The sequence below is a fragment of the Ambystoma mexicanum genome, chromosome 4p (genome assembly GCF_040938575.1).
Source record: "Ambystoma mexicanum isolate Mex_15411 chromosome 4p, UKY_AmexF1_1, whole genome shotgun sequence".
Lineage (NCBI taxonomy): Eukaryota > Metazoa > Chordata > Amphibia > Caudata > Ambystomatidae > Ambystoma > Ambystoma mexicanum.
Genome location: NC_090927.1, coordinates 470,787,032 through 470,799,143, shown reverse-complemented (window position 1 = coordinate 470,799,143; position 12,112 = coordinate 470,787,032). Strand labels below are relative to the sequence as shown.

The window sequence follows — 12,112 nt, the reverse complement described above, 5'->3', positions numbered from 1 at the left end:
GGATTTGCACTGCCACCATCCAATTGCTCCACGGCCGGGCTAGGCGTGAGATGGACTGAGCGTAACCCCCATCTGTATCGGCTCTCACTGACACCCAGGGTTGGGCTCACTGAAGAGTAACCAGCAGTACACGTAGCTCTGATGCAAGCGAGGAATAACGCATTGTGGACGCAGCACACACCCTGAAGTGAGTACGTAAAGGAGCTTTGTGGATGAACCGGAACTAATAAATTGTGCATTGCCGGTGTCTTTACTTGGTAGCAACAGGGAGCAACCCCAAACTCCACAGCGAAGTATGCAGGGAGGAGTCCCCACTGCAGGCATTCACACAGCGGATGTCGCAACGCAAGTCGAAGCGTTGTAGCACACAAGTCCAGACGCTGAGCACCTGCTGGGCTTCCCTTAAACAGACAACAGGGAAACTGCGAGTTGAATTGGCCTTGAAACCTGCTGGGATGGATGGGCCACAGGAGAGCGCTGGGCGGGCATCCACTGGGAGACTGTCCAAATAGGACCTTGTTGACTGCCTTCAGAGACTCAAAGCTGAACTTAAAAAAGAACTTGCGCAGTTCATACAATTGAAAATGAAATTCGGTGCAGAGGAACTCAAGAAAACTATTGCTGATCTGGCACAAGACACAAAAGAACTCAATGCGTGTGTGTGGGACACAGAAACATCTGTGCAGTCCTTGCAGGCATCAAACAAGACATGTCGCTTCTAGTGTTGACCATAGAAGACCTGGAAAATAGGCATTGACGGGGAAAACCGCTGTATACGTGGCGCCCCAGAGGCAGTGGAAGGTTCGACCTGCGCAGCTGGGTGCAACAAGTCTTTCAAGCCATAGTCCCATAGCTAGCCGTGAGGGGGAGAACATTGGACCATGTTCGAGTGAGTCCGCTTATGAGGGCTCTGAGGGGCCAGCCTAAAGACATCATCTAATTCCACTTGTATGGGTCAAAAGAAGAAATTGTGCGTGCCTCAAGGAAGATGGGCACCATATCATATCAAGAACGATCTGTTTGGGCTGGTTTTCACCTGGAACGAGACCATGAAACAAGGTGCACGACACGGGATGAGGCTGCCCAGATTCTTGGTTTGCAATTGGAAAGCAAACAAAGTGGCGGGCGACACAGTGGTCCAGGTCGCCCCCTGCGCAGAAGGTGACACACCCTGCCTGTGCTGGGTGGTGAGCGTGGTGCACAGTAATAACCCTCTCAACCATTGGGGTATGCGTAGGGCTCTATTACATGATGCCTCTGTCAAGTTTGGTGACGTCCCTTCCCCCGGAGGCACCCGGTTGAGGGCCGTGTGTCTACTCAATGTCATAATGATGCAGAATCCCTAGTTGGGGGGGAACTCCTCAAGTTTACGCCTTTATTTCTGGGTAGGGGGTTGGGATGGGAAACTGGGGTACGGGTGAGGGAAAGAGGGGGGAGGTGTCCACGGCCACAACACACATACATATGAGCGAAGGACAGGAGGTACTGGTTAGTGGAGCCCAAATGAGCTTAAACGTTTACCTCGTAAGTGGATGCCCTTCAAAGTCCTGACACACAATGTGAGGAGTCTAAACTCCCCGCAGAAGAGAGGTAGACTTTTTCTAGAGCTGTTCTGCTCATAGATCGATGTAGCATGCATTGAAGAAACGCACCTAGTGATCAGAGACACTTGCAGGCTTGGCTCAAAAGCTTTCCCACACCAATATTATTCCTGCGCCAAGAGCAAGGGTACTGGGATTTTGGTAAATAGGCGGCTACAGCTCAAGCTGGTCAAATCCAGGTCTGACCGCAGGGCGGGCAAGGAGTGTAGGGTATCTATTTGTGGAAGGTTGGTTCAACGGGGCACCCCTCACAATCCCATCAGTGTATGCTCCAAACACAGGCCAAAAGGAATTCTGCGGCTCCGTGCTGAGGGAGCTAATTAGATTTGCATCAGGTCCTTGCAGGCGATCTCAACCTGACCTTTGACCCTAATTGGGACTTTTCTAGCATCTCTGGAGGCACGTACATAGGTTCCACGTAACCATCTAAGGCGCTCATAAGGAGGTTCGAGGGGGTTGGTCTAGTTGACAGTTCGAAACACCTGAACCCCACAGGGCATAACTTCACTTTATATTCACACGTGGGTGAGGTGTACTCTAGGTTGGTTTACATAATGATAGGTCAGAGCTATGCAGCAAGCATAAAGGAGGCCGAGATGGGCACCATCACCTTCTCTGATCACACCCCAGTTATAATCACTTGGGACCTACAGCTGAAGGAGCATAGATCCTCCTGCTCAAATCTTAATAACACCCTCCTCATTGACCGTTTTGCAAACAAGAGATTTACGAAGAGATTGTTCGCTTCTTCCAAGAAAATGCCCTGGGAGATACCAGGGAAGAGTCTCGGTGGGAGGCTTTTAAGGTCTGTATTAGAGGTGTGATGATCTCAAAGGGGGTGGGACTCTGCAAAGCAAAGGCCCTGGAGCTAGTGCAGTTAAAAGAACTGGAAGGCCATTACAGGGAATCTAGATCGCGAAAAATGCACAGGAAACTGCAGGCTGTCAGGGGTCAGGTGAATTTGATAGGGGGCAACAAGGCAGAATTTGCCCTCTTAAAAACCAAACCGCGATATTTTCAGCTAGGTAGTAAGGCAAGGAAACTCCTTGCGTGGAAGCTTAAAGCCCGGACTAATAAGAGGATGGTTAGTGAGATGCGGACCTCCACCAGGTGTTATGTCTCCACTGAGCGGGAGAAGCGCAAGGTCTTGGATGATTTTTACACAGAGCTATATTCATCAGACGCTCCAAGATCCAAACTTATTGACGCCTTCTTCAGCAATTGTAAACTACCGAAACTATCGACTGAACAGAGGATAGGGTTAGACGTGAATCTCGCTGAAGAAGACATTTTGAAGGCATCCCTTAAATTGCGCAAAGCACCAGGGCCTGATGGGTTTGCCCCAGAGTTTAACCAGACCTATTCCAGCATACTTTTGGCGCCGCTCCACATGCTATTCAACACTATCTGAAGAAATGGCCACATCCCAGGGTCAATGAAGGCGGGTTAAGAACCGGGTGAATGCTCATCGTATTGCCCCATCGCTGTGTTGATGGGAAACTATGTGCTAAGATACTTGCTGCCAGACTTGACCCAATTCCCCCCTCGTTGGTGACATCGGATCAGTCTGGATTTGTGATGGGGAGGCAGGCGGCAGATACTAGAAGGGTCATCATTCTCGTTGACGTCGCACACAAAAGAAAGATACCGGCCATGTTAATTGCCTTAGATGCTGAAAAGGCATTTGATCGGGTGGAGTGGGCCTACTTGCGAGCGGTTTTGTTTACATTTGGTATGGGCGAGCAATTCATTACAGGGGTGTTTGTGCTATAGAACAGACCAACAGGAAAGGTAGAGATCAATGGTGAATTATCCCAGGACTTTCTGGTAAGCAGAGGCACAAGGCAGGGGTTCCCACTTTCATCCTTATTGTTCTCTCTCTCAGTGGAGCCATTAGCAGAGTTGATCAGAGGTCAGGAAGGTATTTGTGGGCTCAGCTACGAGGGACATGAACACAAAATAGTGCTATATGCAGACGATATTCTACTTGCATTCTCTAAACCAGAAGACTTGCTTCCACCGATGCTTGAGCTATTGGAAAAGTATAGGGCGGGCAGTATTTGGGTTTAAAATAAATCTCGATAAATGTGAAGCACTGAACTTATCCCTAGGACACGAAGATCTGCAGAAGCTCCTCGGCACATCCCTATTCAGTTGGGCGACAAGGGCTATTCGATACCTACGAGTATCTCTGACGGCACGGGCGAGAGGTCTGTATGAGACGAACTACCATCAATTCCTAAGCAAAATTAGGGAAATCTACTTATATGGAGCGTGCAAGAGCCATCGCTAGTGGGCAGAGTCGCGGTCATGATCCTGCCAACGTTTTTATACTTATTCCAGACGCTCCCGATAAATGGTTCCCAGAAAGATATTAGAGAAGCTCCAAAGGGAGATTGGGTACTTTGTCGGGAACAACCGACCAGCGACCAGCGAGGTTCGCTGCTACCACACTATTTAGGCCAAGAAAGGAAGGGAATCTCGCACTTCCGAACATTCGGAAATACTATCAAGCGGCACAGCTAGGAGTCTTACGGGATTGGGTCGATCCCTCCTTGTCTAAACCGTGGAAGCTGATAGAGGAACAGGTAGCAGGCAGACGCCTGCGTTACATGCTGTGGATCCACCATCGGGACTGTCCCATTGGTCTATATGAGCTCCCTTCCACTGGTCTATATGAGCTCCCTTCCATGGCTATGGCTCTTAAAGTTTGGGATGCAGTGGCAAGGAGGTTGAAGCTTACCATCTTCCCTGGGCCAGCCACCCCAATTCATCACAACAACGGCTTCGCATCAGCATTTGGAAACAATACCTTCCGACCCTGGTGAGAGGGAGGTTGCAAACATATAGCACACATGTTTGAGGGGGTCCAACATCAGATCCTTTCCGGAATGTAATGACACCTTTGGGATCACTGAGAGGGAGCGATTACACATCTCCAGCTGCAACACTGGGTCTTCTAGCAAGACAATGAAAAGGGAGCTACGAGGCCTCTCGCGACTTTCAATCCTTGATATTCACCCCGGGGGGGAGGGGAGGGTCTGGGGTCTGCAGGCTTGATGTCACAGATATATACCTGTCTCAATCACTACATGTTGACAATGCTTCCCTCATACACGAAAGACTGGCATAAAGACCTAGTCATGGAACTGGACCAGGAACAGTGAGATGAGACCAGGGTGGGGCTTATGAAGGTGACCATCAGTGCTCAGTATATGGAGCAAAATTATAAAATGCTAGCGGGATGGTATATCTGCCCAACAAGAGTGTCCTACATAACACCTGGTGAATCTGGGCTTTGCTGACGAGGATGTGGGGTGGCCGGCAGGTATATACATGTGTGTTGGGACTGTCCCAAGTTGAAACCATATTGGGAAGAGGTGGCCGGAGCCTTAAAGCAGATAACAGGTCTTCCAATAAGCAAGACTTTAGAGCTCTGCCTGTTGGGTTGGTGGTCACCCCTACAAGATAAACTGACAAGCAGCCAACGACACTCGCTGCGACTCCTCAGGCTGATGTTACTGGTTGCCAGGAATGCCATTGCCGCTAAATGAAAATCCATGCAACCTCCTACATTAAATGATTGGCTAAATGGCATGCAGCGACTCCTTAACTGTGAGAAAAAATAACTTATATCTTACACGGCACGATTGCTCTCTTTTTCACTAAATGGGCCTCCTTCTTACAGTACATTAAGGACACAAATAGGGACTGCTCCTGTCCTCCCACACTTAGAGCTTTGGGACTCTTGAACTTGAAGTGAGAGAATCTAATCCTGAACACAAGCTAACACGGAACACTATATTTAAAAAATATGTAATTGTTTTGTGGACGGGGTGGGGGAGGGTAGGTGTTTGCCGGCAGGAGGGTCAGGGATGGATGGTAGGGACTAGGAGGTAAACGGTTGGTTGCAAGTTCGGATTTTGCATGTTGAGCTGTATTGTAAGATTTGATAAAACAGCAACATTGTTTGCCTTTTTGCTGTGAGATTTTCATTTGAAATCCTTAAAATATTTGAACATGAAACAAAAATGAAGAAACCTCATTGGTTAAATTACAGAAAATCTAGTTGATTAGAGCAGTTCAAAAGGTCTCTGTGCCTCATTACAAACATCAAAAGGAGCCCAAAAGGACCTGTCTTTATTCTCAACACAATTACTTCTCAGGAATCATGGTCCAGATGTGTCCATGTAAGTGAAGTACCGCTCTGCCTACACAGAAGGCACAGGCATCTGAACAGAGTTCCAAGCCATGAAGTGCAATCGGTTTTGTTTGTGGCATATCAATTCTACCCAAATAGCACCATCTGCCACTTCTGGAAGGGGTGGAAGAGCAGGGGTGGACTCGAAATTATTTTCAAAGTGACCACATGTTACACATTTCCAGCAAGCCCACACCGTTTTGCATTGGTAAAATTTGGAAATACCACAGAAAAGAGGCCCATTGTGCAGAGGCTTACCGGGAAATCTCCAGAGTTCCCTATAGGCCAGTCCACCCATGTGAAAGAGGGAAGAGAATCTGCACCAAGTGTCTTGGCACAATCTTGGACAGAAGATGGTCCTTCCTCTCTGAGATAATGGAAACTCCCAGAAGGTATGGTGGTATTGGGGGATTGAAACAAAGTTTAAACCGCACTGCATGGCTACTTCCCCACACCATAAGAAAACAAAAGCATCCAACACAAGGAGTTTGGTCTACGGCTGCACCCCACAAACTAGCCCTCCACAGGCTCATTTCTGATGCTTTGAGAAAGGGTGAGGGGGAACATGAGCTTCCATGACATGGTCACTAGTCCCACCCAAACCAAGAGGTGTAATCTCAATAAATGAAAATGGAATGAGGGTGGGATTAAATTCACTCTTTCGCAAGTTTAATACATCCAAAGTAAAGCCTGAGACCCTTTTCTCTAAAAAAGTAACAAATAGAAGGTTTCAGTGAATGTTAGTTGTTTCAATTTGATAAAACTATAAGCATTTAATTAAAAATGAAATTTAAAAGGGTTTGGTCTACAGCTCCCCATAAACGGTATCTTCCTCGCAAATGAATTGTGTGGGTGGGGAATGGAAGTGTGGCTCTGATGTGACCCACCTGTCCCTAGAAACAAAAGGAGAGCCTAACACTGGAAAACCATGTAAAAAACACTGAGTACCAGCCCTCCAGGATATTGGTCTCCTTCACAGGCCCATTCTGAAAAACAAAAAAAGACAGAAAGCACTATGTCCTCTAGGCATGCTTTAGAACTGACTTCATGGGCACCACACCACAACACATCCACAATCCATTCAAAAGAAAGAGAACTTTCTTAGATACAGAGCAGCATCTGAATCATAGAAGAGGGACAAATGTAATATATACCAAGACTAGAGTGGAGGTTTACTGTTTTTATTTTTATTTAAAAGGCAAGTTATAACTTTTATGTTATTGTAGAGACTGGCATTATTTTGTATGGTCTGTTTTTGTGTTTGATTCTTTTCTTGCATGTGTCTTTTTTGTAATTCGCTTTAAGAACGGAATGTAATGTATACTGATTGAATATAGAGTTGTTTCTGTATAATAATTATATAATTGGTTATTTATAACACGCTTAATACCGAAGAGGTTTCTAAGTTCGGACCCGGGATTCCAACCTTTGTTGCTCTGCGTCATCTTGCATCTAAGACGAGCGCGTTGCCACTGAGCTGTACTACTCGTGCCTTGACAATTGAATTATTCAATGTTTATTATTGAATTGTATAGAATCGTGGGAAATGGTTTTCTAGTTCTACTAATAAAATACATTATACACTTTGTATCTTTCGTCTTCTGTTACTCTCTATGAATTATATGTGAGCGTGACACATGTCATGTTTTCCATTGGTGCATGCTTCTTTAACATTTTATGAAGCTCATTTTCGAAGGACGGAAGCGTAAAATAAAGGGGAAAAAGATAGGAGGAAAATGTATTACACCTGTCTTAAGAACGATTTCACCCTCTACTGTAATTTCTTTGTTTTTGCTGACAGAGTGGTGGAACGAAATGTGATTTGGATTTCCTCCCTGAATTCCTGCTCCACCAGCATAACCTGTGGGTTTCATGCTGGTGTAAACCCTGTGGATTCCTTTGGAATCAGCCTGTTTTTTGCAACTGATCAAAGTATGCTGTCGCCATAGCAATTCATTGTAATTACTGGCTGTCATGTATACATGGAAGGCAGCATTGATGCGTTTTGCACTACATCCTGAAAAGTGCATGAAGGGGACCCATGAATAATCGTTGGTGACCCTACTCTCCATGCATTTACAACTTTTTTTAGAAAATGTGCTCCTCTGTGCCAAATATATTTTGAATCTTAGGTTCAATTTAAGCACCCAACTTATTTTATGCATAACTTTTGTATTCTATTTACTTTTGACATGTTTTAGTTTGTTTATTGTTGGAATACGTTTGCAAAATAATGAGAGGTACCAATTTCATCCCAAAAATTGAAAAGAAATGTTTGTTTTCTGTTTTGCAGTTTGGCCACATTGATGGGGAACCTACTCGGAAGGGAGCTTTTCCAGTATCGTTTGTGCACTTCATTGCTGAATAAACATGTTGGAATGTGAAGTAGACACAGAACAGTCAAGTGGAACAGTATCTACTCTCCATGTCGCATATCTCCTCTTATGCCTGATTGTTCTATTTAGCAAAACACCTTTGTAACAGTGTTTGACATCTTAAATCCCCATATTTATTTTCCTTAAAGGAAGTCTTAAAAATGTGATGTAGATACTTGTTTATGACAATTTAGGATATCTGCGTAAGCGGATTTATTTGTTAGCGTTAATACTGTTCCATCTTATTTTGTAAGATCGGAACTATTCCCAGCAATCATTTATGTATTAATATACATTCAGTTTTTAAATGGCCATTTTATATGTAAAATCTACTCGTAATAGGCCTTTTTAACAGAACTACTGGGATCTACTCTCTAAATTCATACACATTTATCATAACCAATAAAAGGGATTGAATCTGCAATTCTTGAATTTAGTTTAAACACTAAGGATGATAGAGGTAGAGTGTTTCTTGTTATACGTTATTGGTTTTAATTATAAACATTAGTGTTTTTGTAGTTTCTCCCTGCACTTTAATGCACTGTGACGCATGTACACCCGTTGTATGTTTCCATGATGCACCATGGAATGGTATATTTATCCTCATTCATGAGGATGTTCATCTGTATATGATGTACAACTGACTTTGCGCCATAGGGTATTCGTACTTGTTTGTCAATTTGAAACAGTGTGCCACACCATTCATTGCCTTCACTTCTGTAATTACAGGGCCATTTGTATATAATCCGTTTTGCCACTGTACTGTATTTTTACAATGTATGGGTAGCAAATGTGAATAGGACCACTAAAAACAAGGGATTATTCCTGGCAGATATTTATATTTAAAGGCATGTACGCAGTTAAGTTATGTTCTTCTCTGGGTAAGGTTAGAAATCTCAGTAACAAAATGGTGTCAATTCCCATCACACATTTCACTCAAAGTCCATGTGTACTATTTCAAAGTTTCATATTTAGGCTTTAGGCCAACAAAAGCCTTTGCAAGTTCTGGAAATCTCGGTAGATGGAAGTGTTTCAATAAAGAATGACATTGGCAGAAATATGAAGTGGCGACATTGTTCACAAGGTTTTCCATGATTATACACCAAGATGTTGTAGCGGGAAGTTACAGACGTCTTGTACAAAATATAATTGATTGCGTATGACTTGTTATAAAGATTGTGCAACTTCAAGAGATTTACACATGTTCTTGAGAAAGCCATTGTTATACAAATTAAATGATTTGTCTTAATTTATAAGTGGCGCTTCTGGCACATTACATGAGGAAAACTTGAACTCAGGGTTTTCGTGTTAACTTCTAAAACTGGTGCTTACCCTATTTTTGCTTAAGAATAATGCCACGTATAAGACCTTCGCTGTTGATCGACAATGTTGTATTGTCATATTGCCTTGGCCCACAGTTTTTGGACTGCTTTGTCATATTCTGATATGTTTGTCCTCAGCCAATCATGAGAAAAACCGACCTAAAAGCACATTTTCTAAATATTGTGTCCTCTGTGATATTATTTGGTTTGTGTAACAATAGATCGGGCATGAATTGTGAAAGTCTGCCTTCCAGGCTTTGTACAGTTTAAATATGTGCTATCAAAAAGGCATGTCAATGGTTACGGGCACAAAAACACTGTGATTCACTCATGTATTCCACACCCTACTTTTTACAATGGTCTCTATAGAGACACTAGCTGTAAACCTTGTGTCCTTTGCCAAGGTGGACTTAACCATGGTTTGGTTTTCTTAAGAGTGATGTTGCTAGAATATGCATGGGCAGGAACTGGAACATGAAGGCCTTTTTTTATTCTAATTGTCACTAATTTCGACTTGGATAGGACAATTATTTTGACACTAAAATGTTATGCAAGTCTTTTGAGTTTCCCCAACACTAGAAAGCAGGCATGCATGGACTTTTGGACAGTTCCACGAACTACATTCCCTTTTAAGTTACATCCTCTGGTATATATTATGATCTTGTAGGTGTAATTTAATTGATTGATCACTGGCACAAATGGGTTTAAAATCATCATTGGATGCACAGTTCGACATTTTCACTCCTGTTGCTGTGAAAGTATCAATCTATTTTTGTAATGATAGACTGGTGGTTCTGTTACACACAAAATGTATTTTTGCAGTACAGGGAAAGAAATCAATGATGTTCGAGTTAATCCAGACTTGCAGCAGCAAACATGTTAGATGTTCTTACCTCATTAGCAACAGTTGCAAGGAAACAGTGAATCTAGGAAATTGCAATTCTGGTTTATATTTTAAAGAAAATACTTAAGAATGGTTGCAAGATGCGCTGTGTCTTTAATTTGATTTCTTTTTATATATGTTGGTACTGACTTTGATATAAAATATATATAGGAACCCATAGATTAGGGGATCTCTGTTTATCGTGTTACAGAATGTTAGATACATCATGGATGATGATGTAGAGTCCACTTAAAATGCTATCTCAAATTAATGTTTTCTGAGGATTTTTGTTTAGTTGCAGAGCAACTAATATATGGAATATACTAAATCAACTTTTATTTTCAATGTATTGTATGCAGTGATTTATAATTGGCGCATGACTGAGAAATCAATTCGCTAATGTAAACCAGTGTAAGGCGGGAACTAATAAAACATGTAAACACACTGTCCTGTACCTTTTTTTTATAGTGTTATGCTGTATGGACTATATTTTACCATGTGTGTTGACTCACATATTACCACTTCCAGTACTTCTTTGAAGCAGAAATGGACCAGTTTAAAAGCACTGTTGTAGTAAAAGCATTAAAGTTACATTGATGATGCCATGAAAATTGTTGCCTCAAAATGATGGTTCTATTTAGTTCATATTTTTCAAATTGCTGATACACACATCTTTTCATGAAAACATTTCAGCGTTTGTGTTTAGATTTCTCACAATCAATTTTATTTATTTTTTGTTGTGCAACAGCTAGAGATGGCCAGTTTGTAGTATGAGCAATATTCATTTGTATGCATTAATTGTATGTAATATCTGTATCATTCAACTGCCAGCTCTTCTCATCTCACTGAGGCTAGCAGGAGAGTGCTCGGTTAATTTCTGGCTTATATGGGAACACAGTATTCCGCTGTTTTAATTAACAAAAAAGAATGTCATTGAGAATCTATAGAAACTACTCAAAACCAATGAAAAGACATTTCACATTTTAGAAGCCAGTTATGTAGGACCTGCCCACAGTGAAAGGCTAATCACCAGCAGATATAGTCCATACAAAGTTGTCTTTCAAATTCATAACATGACAATAAAACCTCAGGGAAAGCAACTGTGATGAGCTTGTATTTGTGTAATTTATAGAGAAAACACAGACAACCTAATTGCTTCTCAATACTCCAACCATCACAAAACATTGCATCTAACAGAGGAACTACAACAATGAAGGTGCAAGGACCCTTTAAACGGACTGTTGCATTTTCACTGCCCTACTAAAAGGCAAATGGAGAGAAGTCAACAAACAGAAGGCAAAAGGAAGACTGTTCCACAGCCTGAGAGCCTGAAAAAAGAGCAGGCATGTGTTTGGCATGAACATGCAGTATAAACCAATAACTGATGTCGTCCATTTTCAGATGTCCTATCATTTGGAAGTTACTAGATGCAAACTGGATCTCGAAATCTGTAAGCAAGTACCATAGAGTCAGGATCAGCTCAACGCCTGCTCTGCCATGGCATCATGGGTGCCCCTGGTGCTGGAAGTGACATAGCAGGTATTATAGCAGGTAGTGCGGCCGCACTATAGTCGCCGCACTAAGGTGCGAATCAAGTTCGATAGGAAACCCGAAAATTGAATTACTAATAACTTTTGACTTGTGTGATAGATTTGGCTGCTCTTTTGCAAACAAAAAGTTGGATGGAATTGGACCTGGTACGAAACAACTGGGGCATGAAGCGTTGGTTA

General features: G+C 42.8%; 1 protein-coding gene and 1 long non-coding RNA gene across 4 annotated transcripts in view; one reads left to right on the top strand and one right to left on the bottom strand.

Annotated features, from left to right (window-relative positions):
- Nucleotides 1–10,827, top strand: part of ASAP2 (ArfGAP with SH3 domain, ankyrin repeat and PH domain 2) — a 2,176,645-nt gene extending 2,165,818 nt beyond the window's left edge. For all 3 annotated transcript variants that reach the window (XM_069606005.1, XM_069606004.1, XM_069606003.1), the window contains exon 28: nucleotides 8,096–10,827. In XM_069606005.1, coding sequence (XP_069462106.1) covers nucleotides 8,096–8,170 — 75 coding nt within the window. In that variant the 3' untranslated portion in view covers nucleotides 8,171–10,827. The remainder of the gene's footprint in view (nucleotides 1–8,095) is intronic.
- LOC138453306 (uncharacterized) overlaps nucleotides 1–12,112 on the bottom strand; it is a 192,673-nt gene that overhangs the window by 159,673 nt on the left and 20,888 nt on the right. The gene's annotated exons all lie outside the window — the stretch shown is intronic.